Genomic DNA, 17527 nt, shown 5'->3' with positions numbered 1-17527 from the left:
TGTATGTACAGTACATACTGGGTTTGATTATTACGGTTTCATCGGTGGGAAGCGAAACCCCCATTATTTCGGGTTGCCTAGGATGAGGGCATTGGGGCCAGCGTAGATTTGGAGGCGGATGTGAGATTCTCAACGCAATCCTCTCCACGCTTTGGTGCGTTGCCTCTGACTCTTGGGCAGCTGGACCTCGCTGAACGAAGGAAAAAAGGTTACGGCATTTGACAGTACCACACATCTTCCGAGTCTTCAGAAAAGTTTCTGGCATTTTACTTACATATTTTAACACCAGATAATGCCAGTGCTTTGGCATTTTATCATTCATTACGCTTCTCACACCCCCTTATACCCCCGTCCTCAACATTCGAAATCCAAACAAAATGACAGCTCTCATGACTGGTGCTTGGACACACTGGCTGTTTATTCTCCGATACACGGGCCAATCATCTTGCATCTTTGTCTCTGATCTTCCCATTCCTGCATCTAGCGAGTCTGACCGGCCAGCAACTACCCGTAACACGAGCTGTACCAAACAGTACATACCCGGTATACTTCTCAGCCATTTGGCCAAGACATTCTCCTTTCGCCTCTACGCTCTGTTCCTAAGTTAATTTTAAGGCTTGAGATGATACCTATTAAGCCTTTCCAGCCTTGCTTCTGGCGGTGGGGGCTGTGAATCGAGAAAAAGAGCGACCTGGATTGCATTGCGTATGGCAATCAAAAATCGAATAAAGAATAACAAATCAAAAGAGAAATATTGAGCGAGGGGAGGGATATTTGATAGCGAGAGAATGAAGAAAGACGGGAACCTGAGTCCCGAGCTTCATGTCATACTATGCTATCATCCTCTCTACTTTCGATGTATTACTTCTTTACCCCGTATCCCCACGCAATTAATACTGCTCTTTGTGAATACCTGATGAGCACTAGGTCGCCAGGTAGAGCGCTCAACCAGCGTTCCTGAAGAATGCCTAAGGGTGCGATGTCCCATGGGAACGGCTGCCTGAACAGCGTCCGGATTCTAGATAGGTGCAAAGTACATATGTGGCGCCTCCTCACCCGTTCCGCGGGTGTTTGCATCTGTCAGTGGAACTGATTTGCCTCGATGGGGTGCACTCCATTCCTGGCTAACTTGGATGCAATTTGCCTGACAAAAACTACTAGGCACAGCGGGCTTAACCCTTTCATTCGGGTCGGCGCGCTGTGTATCAGTAATTCTATCTTTGACCTATCTCTCAGCCGTCAGGGAGTACTGAAACGAAGTTACAGGGCGATAACCGCTGCTCCAGCCGCATTTTTTAGCTGCCATGCCAGAATTCCGAGATGAAGGGCCATTAACTTGATTACGGGATTTTTCATTTCAAATGGTCTACATTTGTTTCAACGTCGACATCAGGACACCCCTTGACGAAAAGGGCGAGATGTTGAACTTTCTTCTAGGGGATAGCTCTGAGACATTTACCCTGTGTCTCCTGACTTGCCTGCCATTTGTGTCTTGTTCACCGCTTGCCTAACCGGCCTCGATATATAGGTAGGAAGCTAAGTGGCCACTAGCAACCTACAAACAAACAAGCAGAGGAGACCCAGGAATGGCACATTATACCTCACCCGCCAGTTCAGCGCCCAACAGCAGCCGGCAGAGCATCATCGCCTCCTCACCAGGGCTATCGGAAGGTTCCTGACAAAGAGATCGGTCCGGAATCTGCCTGATGTAGACTAAGAGGGTCATTATTTTCTCTCCTTGCTCCTTCACCCATATGTCATAATGCCAAAAGCCGACAAACCTTCTTAGTCTTATATGCATCAATCTGCATTTTACCTTGGCCTTGGGAGTAGATCTGTTTACCTTGCGCATCTGCGCTTTTGCTTCATGTGAAGTGACATTTGCTAGATTTTATCCAGATCCCATCCAGCTTTAAATTTCTCCCTCGTCCTCGCTTCTGTTTGGCTATTTGTCAATGCTTTTCTCTTTTCTCGTTCGAAATTACACAGTTGTCCCGTCACTGGCCCAAGCTCCTTTCCCATTTCCTCATTTTGTCCCCTTTACCCTGAGTATCGTTTTTCCACTTTTTAATTTTTCGAGACGTGCAACACATCCGTTGGTATCGAGCGGAGATACGTTATTTTGATCCAGACGGCGACCTCACTTCTTCTATTTCCCTGGTATAAGCCATGACGTCTATTGCCTCGCTCCTTAACCCAGAACCTGAAGCGCGAGAGATATATCCCCAACAGCTCCCCACACCTTGTCCCAGTCGCTTTTCAAGAGAGTACCGCCAGTCACCCCCGCCAAGGCAGAAGAAGCAGAAGGTGTCCAAGGATGCTGCCGTGTTCACTCGGGGTAGAACGCGGGGAGAGCTGCGATATCCTCCATGCGAGTATCAGAATCCAGAGCTTGCTGCAGCGCACAAAGAATTCCAAATCCATCCCATGGGTCATATCACCGAGTATCCAAGGCATATTCCGTATAATAGCGAGAAGAAGTCATTTTTAGAGAAGACAGGACGGGAGAGTTTCGAAGGTATGAGTAGTGGCCCCATATTTTGATAATTATTTTGCGTTTATTCCCAAAGGTATACGTTGGTCTGAAATATTATATATAGTGTTCCAGTATACCTTCAAAGTTCCCGGCGACGATAAGACATATACCGTTATGTGGGACTACAACATCGGCCTCGTTCGAACTACCTCTTTGTTTCGATGTAATAACTACTCCAAGGTATGTTTATCGGTATGAAGTTCTTCCTTTTTCCCCAGTGTGAAACTGACCCATTCCGCAGACAGCCCCAGCGAAAATGCTAAATGCCAACCCTGGTCTCCGCGAAATTTGCCACAGCATCACAGGGGGGGCACTAGCGGCCCAAGGTGAGACTCTTCCATCTAACCCCTATCAGAACTCACAGCTCTGATGATTTTACCAGGATATTGGATGCCCTTCGAAGCAGCCAAGGCCGTTGCAGCTACTTTCTGTTGGAAGATCCGCTACGCCCTGACACCCCTTTTTGGTGTGGAGTTTCTCACAATGTGCATTCCCCCCGACGATCCGAGGTTTGGCAGATGGGTGATCGACCAGTCCATAGTGCGCGACGCGGCGAATTCAGCTAAACAGTATCGACTTCTAGAAGGGCGTTCACGGAGCAATACAAACCAGATGCGTAGCTTTGCTGAACCTTACCCGCGCGCAAATCCCAATGAATCCAGATGGAGCAGGAGGAAGGAACTTCGAGCAAAGCCGGTTCATTTGATAGGAGTAAGAGTCGGGGCCAATAGAGATAGGGAATACACCGCCTACACTGACGCCGGAGGTGCATACTGCCTCTCCCCATCCAAACCATGGGATAGCCTCTACCCTCCAGCAAGTACACCGCGGACGACGGGAACCAGCCAGTCCCGGATACCCTCTCCTCAGACAATACTCTCCTCCCTTAGTATTATGCGGAACAAGACTGCAAAGCTAGTGGACGACATGGATATGGATATAGATGTCAACGATGAGACAGAGCCGGAGGAGTTAGAGGATTCGGCAGAGAGCACACCCACCGAGCAGGTGTTGCAGTATGACTCGTACCACGATACGGATAACGAGAGCTATGATGGTGACGGCGGTGACGAGAATGTTGAAACTGAAGCCAGCCCTGAAGGCGAACGTGGACGTGAACGTGGGGGCTCATTACCTAAAATCTCCAACAAGGAAATGGACGAAGCTGGCGACGCCAAACGGCGTAGTTCGCCTTTACCCCTTACAAACGATGCTCGGGCAGCGTATATGCTTATGAGGTTGCATATGCAGGATGTAGTGCGTGTGGATGAGAGGAAGAGGAGGCGGGCTTCAGCGTAGGGGGGATAAAAGGAAAAAAAGAAAAAAAGAAAAAAGAAGACAACATTCCCTAAAGTGCTCTGCTGGTATGTTGTGGACACGAAATGATATTCCTTGACTTTTATCGGCTGACTTGAGGGTAAGGTCATTTTTTTTTGTTGATCTAACTATCCATGCGTTTAAAGTAGGCGACAAGGGGTTGGTTGGCTATACTGGCTTACACCTTACTTGTGCATAGCAGCGGTGGGGTGGGTGGTTTGCTTTGGTCTCTTTTTTGTCTCTTTTTTATCGCGCACCTATTGGAGAACTACCTCTTCAGGTACTTACATTGGGAATTGCGCAACGCTTACGTGGGGCATTTCTGTATGTTGGGTGTTGGAGGAGTACGTCCGATGGTATTATTCTGTCATTCGCTTTTTCATTCTCGTTTCCCCTTTTTTCCTGGTCAACTACCTTACTCTCCTTTTTCCCCCTTTTATTTCGTATTTCTTTTGTTCAGCTTTTTGAAACGATGTGACGCCTAGCAATATGCGCTTTATTATTTCATGCTTCAATTACTTAAATTTATTCGCTGGTACGGAGTATTTGGGTCCTCCTCATACGACATATAGACATATATGGATGGTAACCGTTAAGGGAAAAAAGAAAAAAAAAATGGAATGAAATTACATACCACCCATTCTCCCTCCCTCACCACCCCACCGCCTTTTAATTAACAATCACTAATTTCCCCTCCCTAGTCATCCTTGATAGACACCATGATTTACTGGATATACATGTAGTTAACTAGCAGAACATATTGATATTTCACCACGGCCTTGGCCACTCTGGGCCATTAGGCTAATTTAACGTGGGAAGGTATCATGCTGTATTCATCTTGTATCTCCCAGGCCACTGCGCATACTAAATTAATGGCGGGGTACATACATGTACGCACAAGGTGACCAAAGTGGTGAAAGACAGACGTTGGCACGGGGATATATACCTTAGTAGCTTTGTGGGAATGCGCAGCATACCTGCAGAGCTGCGAACCCCACGTGCATTGGACTGCGGAACGGAGCGTATTGACCCTGCAGGTTCAGTAAGTAGTTACTGGTTCCTAGGTATGCAATTCGCAGCCTGACAGGATACATGTTCATCAGTTCTTTCAATAATGGAAACGAACGGGGATGTTGGCTGGCTGGTCGCTGGCAACGCGCACGGAATGACAGGACAGGAAGAAGCTAGGACGGGAAGCACGCAAGCGAGGGCCAGAGAGAGAGAGAATGAGAGAGAGAGGAGAGAATTTGACAATAAAAAATATAATATAATACATTGATAGGTGATAACTGTACATTTTCATTTCTGATACTTTACGTGATACTCATACTCATGTTCAATAGCATACATACACCCAACCAACCATCCATTTTATTCGACGGCAATAATAATCAACACATAGAGAGAGGGTGAGGTATTTTTGAACTTGGAAGTCCAAAATATCACCTAAATCAGCAATGGCGTAGCAACCAACAGCACTGTAATCACTAATCACCCATATCAATTCCATTTCAAAGTCCAAACAAACCAAGAATAGCTTCTCTTGATGAAGTACGCAACCTGCGTGGCCATTGTTCAAAGGTTGTATGTAAGCTGTCCCCCACTGAATATATCAACTTTTCTTTTTTTATTTTATTTTTTATTTTTATTCTTTTTTTTTATTTTTTTTCCCCTCGGTAGCTCGCTCTCTCCTGCCCTGACAGAAACCATGCGCTCTATCTCAGTTGTCGCGATCCAGCAAAGAAAAAGACAAACCAAAACGACCTTCAAAATAAACCGTTATCAACCACTCATACAAAATGATGGAATATTTCTTCCAGGGGCTTGGGTTTGGGAATTTGAGAATTTGGGACGACAACAAATCGAAATGACAAGATATCCCCTTTGAATAAATACAAAGCGAGAGGGATGGCCGGGTAGGGTAGCCATTTGCAGTTAACGCATAACAAGCAAGCAAGCAATCAGAAACAAACAAATAGGCCCAATATGGTAAGAGGGAAGTAGTTGCCTGGATGAATTAAATAAAGCTCTCACAGTTTGACAATGATAACACACGAAAGAATTTGAGGGTGAAAAAAGGAGAAAAAGAAAGTTACGTCATCCAAAGCAAGCAAACACTTGTTATGAAAGGGGTAATGGAGCAAAAACAAAAAAGAAAAGAGAAAAGCTCAAAAATCGAGGGCAGAGAAATGGAACGGAATGACCAAACACACAGGATAAAACGACAATTACAAAAAAAAAAAAAAAAGAGCAAATGCAAATGTGACATGATAAAAAAGAAGGACGACAGGAAAAATCATCAAGTAATTCCCTTATGCCTTTCCTTGCCCTGCGCTGCCTTGTCTTGCTTTACTTTGCTCGAACTTTCAACCTATGCCCAGTCGGACCAAAACTGCGTCCAGCAGAAAGGGAAAAGCCAAAGAAAAAATAGAATGAACCCCTCCGTCGTCCACCCCCCCCCCCCCCCCCCGGCAACCCCGACCCTTTTATGAAGAAAGAAAAAACGACCCTGGAAGATCAAAGACATTCATTAATTGCCACCATACCAGGCCATAAAGGAAGGAAAGGGGGGTGAAGAGAGGGAGAACGAAGTGGAACAAAGTAATGAATCATCCACTAATTAACCCAAGCTCAGAAAAAAAAAGCAAGGGTTTTGTTTGCTATGAACCGAAAAGGCCAGGAGAAAAGGTTGGGTTCAAAACCGGAGGAGAGGAGTAGAACAAATAACAAAGAAAAAAGAACGATAAAAAACACGCAGCTTTTTTTAGTATCATGAACGTAACACTTAGGTCACTCACTCGCAACGGAACAATATAATAGAAATAAGATTACAAAGTTCCGCAAGAGGGAAAACCCGCAACCTGTCCTCTTTTCCTCTCAGTCTCCTTGCTGCCTGTCCTTTTATGTCATTATTATTAATTTTCCCATGCCCACTTCACAGGCTACGGAATGACATGGCAATCGGGAGCGAAAAGAAAGGTCTCGATCCTCCGGTATGTATTGTGCAATTTATGCCAGAAGTGGCTCGTCTGACTTCGTCTCCTCTCTGGATTCCCGTGCCGGAACTTCACCGAGCACGATGTCATCTTTGGGTGCTGTGGGAAAGTCCGTATGCACGATTGCGGGCACTGCATCTGTTGGCTCAGTAGCAGCAAGTTCAGAAGCGACAGGTTCAGCATCAGAAGCGACAGCAGCAGGTTCAGTTAACGGTTCAACGGCGGGTTCGGCGGCGGACCTGAGTTCCGGCTGGGCCTGTACGGTTGTTGGAGCAACCTGCTCGACGTGTGGGAGAGAGCGAGCGGAGCCCATATACTCGTTTGCTTTGGCAGTGTAGTCACCCACGTACTGCTTGACGATATGGGTGGCGTGGGCGGTCTGCTGACCGGCCATCTCCTTCACCTGGGTGGCTTGGGAGTTGACGATTTGTTGGATCTGATCGATCTGGGTGTCGATAATTTCTCGGTTGTTAATATATACCAGGGGTCCTAGATACGCAACGGAAACGAGGATGAGGGCCAGGCCCCAGAGAGGGAGGAAGCGGACGAGCCAGTAGGAGGTCAGGGCGGCAGTGAAGGCCTGAGTGGCGATGGAATTTATGGGTTAGCTTCATTGATATAGATCAGTTTGCGTCCTATGGAGAGGAAAGAGCTTACGGCAAGAGTGTAGGTGAGGTTCTCCGCGAAGAGAATGCGCTGGAACTCAATGAGGAAGAAGTCCATCAATTGCTCTAGATCCTCCAGGATGCTCTCTACGGTATCTTTGGGGATGGTGTAATATTTGCGGGGGCGGGAGGAGCTAGCTAGGCCACGGGAGAACATGACTTTCCCGGCGACTTCGAGGGAAATGGTGACTGCATATCAATAGTGTGTTAGAAGATGGCGAGGTGTGGAGTAACGAGATTGGAACCTAGGTTGCTATCTCACATCCAAGAGACAGATACGAAAACTTGAAGAGCCATCGTAGCAGAGGCAGGTATCGGGCTGCAATAATAAGACTGACAATCGTAGCAAATGAGACGGCGGTGGTTCGAGGGCGCTCCCACTGGAAAATGATATCAGCCACTGATACTTCCTGATACCTTTTGAAGAGAAATGCGAATTGGGGAAACTAACGCTCAACAAGCTGTAAATGCGGGAATGGTAATCTGCGAGATATCGGAGTTAACATGAATTCTGTTCTTGCTCAAAAGCAGCAAAAAATAAAAAATAAAAATAAAAAAAATATGTAACTTAGAAGCAGTGCACGCAATTACAGGAAGCACATACGAGTTAAAGGTTGCCCTGTAGCAGTGGCATCAGTCGTCCCATTGGTTTTAACCCTGGTGCTTCCTATGTGGTGAAAGACATCTGGAAATGATAAAACAAAAATACATTAGCATTGAGCTTGTTTTCCTAATTTGGCCGAGATTCACACGGTCCGCGGTCCGCACCTTTGTCAGAATACATTTCTTCGCATTGTAGAGCATCGATCTGGGCCCCTATAGAGAATTTGTGAGGACGCTGCTCCGTCATGCTGGTGGAATTGAAGGGGGGAAAGCGAGCATTGACTAGATAATCCAAAGCACAACTGCGTCAATGTCATTGTCCGTACGTAGCTTGAAATAGAGCGGCACAAAAGGGAGGGGAGAAGCAGAAGTATAGACCTACCTTACAGTGATGTACAGGATGCAACTCTACTAGTTTGGAAGATTAAATAAGGGATACGCAGGGGATTCAGATTTACCTAGATGAGGGCTTCCGCCCGGCTGTGTAGATTCCTTCGCCATGTGTGTGGTGTGATGATGTAGAAGCAAGTAGGGCGAGAGGCAGCTGAACTGGATGGATGAGATAGCAGATGGATAGCAGAGACTATGGGGATAACGATGGAAGAAGCAGAAGAGATGACAGCTGGAGACAGATGTATGAAGCTGGACGTAGCTGAGTTGAGTTGAGTTGAGTTGAGTGTAGTTGGTGATGTTTGTTTTTGTTGCTGTGGTTTGGTTGTGGATGAAGGAAAGTAGTTAACGTCAGAGCACGAAGAAATGGTCAGGTTCAGGTTTGAGCCGGAAAAAAATCAAAAATCAAAATCAAAACCAAAACAAAAAAATAATAAAAAATAATTTGGATTAGCCTGAACCACTGTTGGCAATTAAATATTACAAGTTAAATTCTGCAGATTAATAAGTGCATTGGAAATACATTAAATAAATTTATAAAATATAAATAAAATACTTAAACAACTGATCAATCTTTTGACAATAATAATAATTATTTGTCTGTGTATTTCATTCCCCCCCCAGATATGGTCAAAAGGGGCCAGCCAGCACACAACCAAAGAGCTAGCATGTGAGAGCAATATGAATATTTGTGAACTAGTTGCAGCAAACTAGCTAACTTATGTACATGAAATAAATAACTATAACTAACTAACCAGTTAAATAACTAGCCAAATAAATAACTACACAATAAAAACTATCAAAGCTTCTACCTTTAACCCACATACACAGGTCAGATTATGTAGAGCTGTTCAGAGGTTAACTATGATGAAAGCAATGATGAAATATATCTTCAAACCAACAATGAGTGTTATACTATTTATATAAACAGTGGCAAAGGGTTATTCCAACTCCATCTATCCAATCATAGAGCAATATGGATACCTTGGTATGGGAAAATATAACCAGACGAAATTTAAACGGGGGAAAAATCAGGGATAAAAAAAACTCTATGACAATCCTTCCCCATTCCCATTATTGCACTGCTATGTCGTCACTCTCAACCGGCAACGAAGAAAATGGAAAAATCCCTCAAATTATCTAGTAACTACGAGGCAGGTCCAGCACCTTCTCACTGACATAGTTCATAATCATCTCCTAATTATACTGTTAGCTCTCGAATCCTCACAACCTAAATATACCCAATTAATATTTGATTGTCGAAGAGAAAGAGTACTCACTCGACTGACAGGCGCAATCCGCGGCACGAAACATTCCCTCAGATATCGCTCAACATGATACTCTTGTGCATAACCCATCCCACCATGCGCGAGCACCTAGAAAAAGAATAGTATATTAGTAACCATAAAAAGGTGAGCAAATGAGCAAATCCAAACCAAGGAAGCAAAAGAATAGGTCAATCCCAAACTCACCGCCCTCTCACACGCCGTAAACGCTGCCTCCGCCGCAAGATACTTCGCCAAATTACACGCAACTCCAACCGCCTTCTGCGTAATCGACTTATCAGTCTTGCTAGCATCGTACAGCCTCGCGGCATGGTACGTGGCCAGTTTCGCCGCTTCGAGATTCATATAGGCGTCCGCGAGCGGGTGGGCGATGCCTTGGTTCTGCCCGATGGGCCGGCCGAAGACGACGCGCTCCTTGGCGTATTTGGCGGCCTTTTCGAGTGCGATGTAACCCAGTCCCAGCGCTTCGCCCGCGAGGAGGCAGCGTTCGGCGTTCATGCCGTGGAGGACCTGGGGGTGGTTAATATAACGGTATGAACCGCATACTCCATTTTTATGTTGCTCTCTCCCTCTTTTTTTCTTTTTTCTTTTTGAATAGGGGGGTAAAGGACGTACGATTTTAAAACCGTCGCCCTCTTCGCCGATGAGGGAATCCGCAGGGATGCGGTAGTTGTCGAAGAAGACCTCATTCGCGTCAACGGCGCGGCCGCCCATCTTCTTAATCCTGCGCAGGCCCAGGCCCGACGCATCCTTGTCGAAGTCAATGAAGAAAAGCGAGAGGCCCTCGGATGGCTTCTTGACTTCCTCAAGCGGCGTGGTGCGGGCGAGGAGGACCATTCGCTTGGCGACTTGGGCGGAAGATATCCAGCTTGAAGGGGCCGGGTTAGTTTCGTTTTTCTTTGCTAAATATGTTGGCGAAAGGTGTTTTGTGCCTGATGGCACTTTGCTGGTGATTTACATTTTTTGTCCAGATACCCTGTACGAGTCACCATCCCTAATCGCCTCCGTGCGGAGTTTCAGCGTCTCAAGCCCCGTATTTGGTTCTGTGCTGTTTTATTTTACTTCTTCGTCAGGTTGCAATCCTAGAAGGTATATGACCAGGCAAAGGGGCTTGTCTGTCTTACACTCCAAAACAAACTCTGTAGTCCCCGGCGATCAACCTGGGCAACATCCGCTGTTTTTGCTCTTCTGTCGCGAACTTGGCAACGGGCTAGATGTTTGCAATTAATATTTAGCGTTACCGGCCAGTCAATTGTCTGGACACTGTCATGAATACCTGAGTAGCGTAAACATTTGCGTGAATCGATTGCGCACCAGCGAGACCGGCACCGCTCCTATTAGTATTCAGTCAGGGCATTTTTCTGAGTTTTTTCTCCCTTTTGATTTTTGTCCTTTTGCCAAAGAGCTCAATAATAAATCGCAAGTCAACGTACTGTGCAATCGTCTGTAACATCATCGTCGCTTCTGATATGCCAAGGCCAGCTCCGCCCAGTTCCTCGGGAAGAGCAATTCCAATCCAGCCATCCTTGGCCAATGCCGCGTGCAGTTCATGAGGGTATTCGCCTGATTCGTCGCGCGCAGCCCAGTATTCCTGCAAATATTTGATGTCAATCGGGCTTGCGCTTTTCTTTCAAGGAAAAACATGTACATGTGCCTGCATTTTGTAATCCATATGTAAGGACGAGAAAATCACCCACATCGGGAAAGTTAGAGCAGATCTTCGCTATAGCATCTCGGACCATTAGTTGGTTTTGCGAGAAGCAGCTGAGTTCCATGATTCTACTTGACGGGGAGGCAGAGAATGATCGCTCTTGTAGACATTGCCGTACCGCGGCTGTTCTCCTTGTGGGGGCTTGGCGACGTGAGCAGCCCAAGAGTGAGCGGCAGAGGAGGCGCGAGGCCATGGTGGTCGATGAAGTCAATATGTTCTTAGAAGAAGAGCAGAGAAGACAAGGTCAATACAGATAATCAATAAAAATCCCAATAGGTCAGCCAATTGGTGGGCTGCGTAGGGGTTGCCGTCGCCTTCTCGGGTGGTGGGCTAGCTATTCTATTCCGTACAACAGGCGCAGGATGAAGAGTGCAAAAGATGTGACAAGATCCTATAAGTATCAACAAAAGTAGCAATTCAATCGATTAAATAGAAATATACATGGAGAGTTAGATATAAACTTCTGACTCGGGAAGGTTCCGAGAGCCGGGCTACCAGCATGGTCCCCATCACTCACGCCGCCTGACGAAATACCAGATCAAGTAGCAATCAGCTGTGCTTGGTGGAGGCTACATGGACAGGCGGGCACTGGAGGATGGCCGAGCAGCGCGCGGAAGAGCTCTCCATGTCCCACATCTACCAATTCCAAAGCAAATAGCGGGTTCTTTGCTAGATGCTGTAACTCGGGGTGATGTCTTGTTCAAAACATCTCGACACATGCGGATTTTAGGAGCTCGGGCCGAAGGAACCCAAAGCGGAGTTAGGGCTGGAGGGCTTGGCATTAGGGCTAGCGTAGGCAGGTGATCTCGCGGCTTCCAAGACGAGTTAGCATGTTTAGTCATCCGGTCCTGTTTTGGGCAACTTCCTTGTTTGGCGACAACTCGACGTCGAAAGATCCATATCAAACCATCGATAGAACGACAATACTTCACACCAACCACCCAATGTGTCCCCAATGCCACTGCATCTAGCGCCGGACTGCAAGATACTGGCGAGAGGCTCCCCCGCCTAGTTGAAGCCCGTTTTTATCTGCGTATTTGTTCCTGCGACGCGTCCCTCATCTGCCATTGAAGTCGCGTTGTTTACATCGAAAAAATGGCCTCCGGAGCCACAACGAGGGCGCAGAGAGCTGTGGGCTCCTCAACCTGGATCGCCGCTGAGAAGGAGAATATACAACAGCTGATCAATCAGGAGATGGATGAAATCGAGTATCCTGCGCAGAATGAGATGGATTGGCTGAATGAGCATATGGCAGAGATCTTCAGCAGGAATCAATTGTACGACCAACCACTCAGCCCCCTCCTCGGTTTTGTTGATCTATAGCGGGTACATTGAAGAATGATGGGAATAGGAGCTGATATATGCGAATAGTAACGTAACCGAGATCTTTAAGACCCCAGGAAAGCTACGGGGAAAGACTCCAAGAACAGCTAGGAAGCATAAGACCCCACGAGAGGCTCGGGTTGTAAGTGCACCGTATCACCATTGCATGAACCTTATGCGCGGATTATGAGGTTTTCTTGTTAAATAATAAAACGCGACTGTTAACTCTTTCTAGCCGTTGAGCGACATATTCTCTTCACAGCAGAATGTCCGAAACAGCCCTGCGCCGCCTAGCCGGTTCCATCAGGAAATCACGAAATTAGCTGCCAAACCGTCCCCGAAAGAGCAACCGAAATACTCGTCCCCAGTTCAATACCACCAAGCAAAACAACCCACTTGCAATACAGACTCTGGATACCATGGCATGCCCGACGAGGATGATGAAATGGATCTAGTATATTCGGAACCGCACAAGGAGTCAGAGCCGGAATCAAAATCGGTGCCAGAAGAGCCAGAACCAGAGGAGGGACCAGAGCAGGCACCAGAAGCAGAGCGAGAGCCAAAGTCAAACCAAAACACCCAACGGATACTGGAGCCGGAGCCAGCACGCAAGCCAGAACACGAACCTGCGCCCGAGCAAGAATATGTGGAAACAGCTACCCAGCCATTGGAAGACTCGACCCTTGTCATCCCTGGCGATCGTAATGATCTTAGCCCGTCCGTTGACCGACGCACAACGGACGCTTCCTTCCACTCCGCAAGAGAAATCGCGCCAAGTAAGGAGAGCACCGTGGAGCCCATGGATACTGACCCTTATGAATCGACTTCCATGGCCGCCCCTAAACAAGTCGCCACCACAGCGCATCTTGAATCACCTCGAGAACCAGTTCACGCACCCGGACGGCTTGATTCCACACCTCTTGAAAAAGCCAACGTGATGGAAGTAGAAACACATGAACACGATGCTGCTCTCGATCATCACTTCGACGACATCGGATCTCCTTCTGATGGATCAACTCCTGACCGCCCTCCTATCCGTAAAAGTAGCTTGAGCTTCGCTTCTCTTCCAGCTCGGGAGCCAATAACAAAACGAAGCATGGGAGGACATAGATTGTCGAGGATCAGTCATATTGATTCATCCAAATCAATTCAGAGTGGTTATTATGGACGCCAAACTGGAGGTGCAAGAATGACACAAATTTTGCCAGAAGAACACACCGAACAAGGAAATATTGAGGATAGTACGAAAACTGCTGAAGACCGCGCTCCTCCTCCTCTACACGAGGAATCCGAGCTTACAATGAAGGGTACAACTACTTATAACAAATCCTCAACGCAGCTGCTCCACGAGAAAATCAATATGCTTGGCAAGTCTCAGTCATCGCGGAGTACCAAGTCAATCCCAGCCCCTGCACCTAATGTTAATTCCCAGGTTCAATATCCTGAGCTGTCGTCGCAAGTTGAGCCTGCTGCTGATGAACCACGGAGGCCATCCCCAATCGAGGCTCAAACTTATGATAGCAGAACAGCACTACCCAGGTCGCCGCAACATTTCCAGTCGTCCCATTCTGTGAGAGAAATGACTGCCGAATCTCCCCAGCAGCTCCGCCAGCTAGCACCTCAAGAGGACCGTATGTCAAGGATTATGTATAGTCGATCGCCAGAGAGGCGTTCGCCTGCGGCCAAGCCTTTTGGCGTTGCTTTTCACGCGAAGTCGGCCTCCACCTCGATAATTACGTCCCCGAGAGCAAATACCATAGGCCATCAGAGAACCACATCTGACCGTGAAATTGTTACTCCTGTTTCTTCACCAAGAAGGGATGATGGCCCTCTGAGTGCCTCCAAATCCAGACTACAGTCGATAATGAAAACTGCCAAAGGACTATTTACAAGTACGGGCAGTGTATCTGCAGCTGCCAGAAAGGAGGCTCTGTCGCCATCGCCTACTACCACACGTTCCCACACCGGTCTCTATCCAAAACTACAAGAAATGTTTTCCCAAGAACCTCAGCCTCCTGCCATTCAGAGCCCTCCATTACAGGAAGGACGACGAACCAGAAGTTCGACAGAGAGAGAAGAGAAGCGAAAAGAGAAAGAACGACAAGAGATGCAGCGCATGGAAGAACAATTGCGAAAATCCAGAGAGCAGGAAATACAAAAGCAAGCTACTATTAATGTCGCACCAGAACACCGTCCACCTCCCAAATCAGTAGGGACAACCCCGGCCCGAGATCCCCTTGCAACAAGACCTAACCCCAGAAGACCACCAACGCAACAATCTGTACGTGAACCGGAACAAAGCCGAGATATAGAGCACAAATTTGCTGTTCCTGCGAAACCTCACCATCAATCCAAGCAGAATGACAGCCGTCGTCCTGTTAGACCTACGAGAGACATCCAGAAACCAAAGCCCCAACCCGTGTCTATTCGGGTTGGAACTCTTTCACAGCGTATCCCGTTGTCCAATTCGTCCCTCTCTTCGAGTATTCAGGAGCCTACCCCGAACCCGACTCCAGCGCCAAAGGCACCTGCACCAGGTGTAAATAAAAAAGGAAGTAAATTATCAATGCAGACGAATTCGTCTACTAGTAGTTTCAAGAGCGCCACCTCTGCCACGAGTTCGAAATCAAAGGCCGTGCAGGCCGCCGAGAAGAAAAGAGAGGTATGCCGCTTGTAAATTTTGTAGTCCACGGTTTACGCTAACTGGAAGTTTCAGGAGCAGCGTGAAGCCCAACGGAAGCGAGCAGCTCAGCAGGAAGAAGTGCGCCGACAAGAAGAGGCACGTCGACAAGAGCAAGCTAGCCGTGCTGAGGCCGAACGACGAGAACGGGAGCGGTCGGTAGTAGACGACCCCAAGAAACTTGCCCACAAGCAAGCCATCGAAAAGAGACGATTGGAAAATGCAAGAAAATTAGAGCAGCAACGTAACCAGCAGCCAACGCCTGTGAATGACCTGGTAGGTTTTTTGCCTCCTTATTGTTTCCAGATTACACCACTCCCTAACTTGTGCGGATTTTCAAGGGCTCTATTCTTCAACAAGAGAAGGCTGTGTTACAAGGATCTCAGCGAAACGACTTACCATCCACCAGACCTTCGAGACTGCATAGTATACAGGGGCAAGTTCGTCCGGTAAATTATCCACCACCAAATCCGGCCAAACCTCCGAAGAGAGCTCTGGAGGATGAAAGCTCAGGGCGTCCGGTTACTGGGAAAGTAGGAGCAGCTGTGCACCAAGCAGACGGCAAACGGCGAAAGACAGATGATGAGATTGCCGCCTCTGAGCCACCAATTCGATCAGCGATGGCACCTCCAATCCGCCAGTCCAACGTTCGCAAGGTACATCTTTGTCTTCTCGCAAAATTGTTGAAGTATGCTAACATCAAACAGGAGGCTCCTAAACAGCAAATGTACAACCAGGGTTATTCAACGATGCCACCTCCACCCCACCACCAGGCTGGCCCGTCACTTTTCAAGAACCCTACAGCTCCCCGCCATTTCCAGCCTTCAGCTCCCGTGCAATCACAGCCGCATCGGAACGGCCACCCGCTGGAAATGTCTAAATTTGCCAGCGGCAAAATCCCCTTCGCTGACAACTCAAACCCACCCCACGCTACCACTCACAAAACGCCTGCACACGGCCCACAGAAAATCCTCAAATCCTCCCCGGCTTACCCTAACGGTGATAGCATAAAACTTCCCGAAATCCTCACGGACAGCGAAGATGAGGACTCCGACGCAGAGCCGTACAACGTTCCCGACTGGGCCAAACCCGAAAACCTAAACAACATCCTCATTAGCCAGGAAGGCAAAGATGGGGAGCAGGTATTCGGCCCCACTGCGCCGTTGCACATGGAGGAGATCTTCAAGGATAACAAAGACCGGTTTAAGCGATTCCGCGATCGGACTAGTAGTGCCAATTGGGGTGGGCCAGACGGGTTGACGCAGGATGAGATCAAATGGGATCTAGCGGAGAGGGAACGCCTGAAGAGGAATGGCGGGTGGACGTTTGCAACCTCATAGATAACGGCAGTTTTGAGTTGTTTGTATCGCTTATTTTTGGTTTTGGCTGCTCCTACATTTCTGTATGACGGCTACGTGGCAGGTGACGGGGCGACTTCTAGGTTCTCGCCTGTATTTGGTTTAGGTATGTGCAGGGTTTTTGGAGTAGGAAGAAAGAGGATAGGTTGTAGGGATGTCAGGCGTTTTGCGTTTACGTGCCTTGTTAACATTGTCTTGAGTTCAGGGCTTTTGGTTTTGATTTTTAGAAGTATATATATTGATTGTTGATTGTTAATTTCGGATTTTTATTGTTCAGATATTCCAGCGAAGGACAGCTTGTTTTTGTTACTACGACTATTTCTATTCTTCTTATTATTTATTGTCCTGCATATGAATGATAGAGTCAAATGTTTCCACATCTCTTCGCCGGTTTTTTTGCACTCCTCCCATCTCTACAACTAGAGAAAGGGGTTTGCCCATCTTCTCTCAGCAATGCCATGCGATAAATACACCTCTCCAGCCAGCACTTGTCGATAACTATCTCACCAAGAATACCAACTGTATTGAGAATCTCATCCACACTTGGCCAGCATGTAGCCATATTCCCCCCGTTCCAATAATAATAATAATAATAATAATAATAATAATATATATATGTAACTAAAAGAAGAAGAAGAAATTGAACCGTACAATGTACAATA

General features: G+C 47.2%; 4 protein-coding genes across 5 annotated transcripts; 2 read left to right on the top strand and 2 right to left on the bottom strand.

The window, feature by feature from the left end:
* Positions 1-2169: 2169 nt before the first annotated feature.
* Positions 2170-3835, top strand: BDCG_02439 (APSES transcription factor Xbp1; the record flags this gene model as incomplete). The annotated part of the gene is made up of 4 exons (XM_045417979.1): positions 2170-2518; positions 2601-2716; positions 2778-2862; positions 2919-3835. 4 exons carry the CDS (start codon positions 2170-2172, stop codon positions 3833-3835), a joined length of 1467 nt encoding a protein of 488 aa, XP_045274660.1.
* A 1042-nt stretch (positions 3836-4877) lies between these two features.
* Positions 4878-9031, bottom strand: BDCG_02438. 2 transcript variants are annotated; one of them, XM_045417978.1, is made up of 7 exons: positions 8505-9031; positions 8283-8330; positions 8119-8199; positions 7966-7997; positions 7777-7894; positions 7507-7703; positions 4878-7429 (listed from the first exon to the last, which is right to left on the bottom strand). In XM_045417978.1, the coding sequence occupies exons 2-7, from the start codon at positions 8296-8298 to the stop codon at positions 6863-6865; spliced, it is 1011 nt and encodes a 336-aa protein (XP_045280055.1). In that variant the 5' UTR covers positions 8299-8330; positions 8505-9031; the 3' UTR covers positions 4878-6862. The 2 variants fall into 2 exon arrangements, with proteins under 2 accessions (XP_045280055.1, XP_045280054.1); XM_045417977.1 differs by lacking the exon at positions 8283-8330 and having other exon boundaries at positions 6080-7429; positions 8119-8181; positions 8576-9031.
* Positions 9032-9037: 6 nt separating this feature from the next.
* Positions 9038-12214, bottom strand: BDCG_02437 (acyl-CoA dehydrogenase). Its single transcript, XM_045417976.1, has 9 exons — positions 11491-12214; positions 11227-11384; positions 11070-11127; positions 10918-11003; positions 10752-10841; positions 10409-10661; positions 9980-10303; positions 9788-9883; positions 9038-9704 (listed from the first exon to the last, which is right to left on the bottom strand). Exons 1-9 carry the CDS (start codon positions 11695-11697, stop codon positions 9648-9650), a joined length of 1329 nt encoding a protein of 442 aa, XP_045274659.1. The 5' UTR covers positions 11698-12214; the 3' UTR covers positions 9038-9647.
* A 34-nt stretch (positions 12215-12248) lies between these two features.
* BDCG_02436 (inner centromere protein) lies at positions 12249-17436 on the top strand. Its single transcript, XM_045417975.1, has 6 exons — positions 12249-12781; positions 12876-12969; positions 13063-15489; positions 15544-15783; positions 15849-16163; positions 16215-17436. The coding sequence occupies exons 1-6, from the start codon at positions 12600-12602 to the stop codon at positions 16845-16847; spliced, it is 3891 nt and encodes a 1296-aa protein (XP_045274658.1). The 5' UTR covers positions 12249-12599; the 3' UTR covers positions 16848-17436.
* Positions 17437-17527: the final 91 nt, after the last annotated feature.

Source organism: Blastomyces dermatitidis, assembly GCF_000003525.1.
Source record: "Blastomyces dermatitidis ER-3 genomic scaffold supercont1.3, whole genome shotgun sequence".
Taxonomy (NCBI): Eukaryota; Fungi; Ascomycota; class Eurotiomycetes; order Onygenales; family Ajellomycetaceae; genus Blastomyces; species Blastomyces dermatitidis.
Note: the sequence above shows the minus strand (reverse complement) of the source record. Positions and strands in the feature narration are given on the sequence as shown.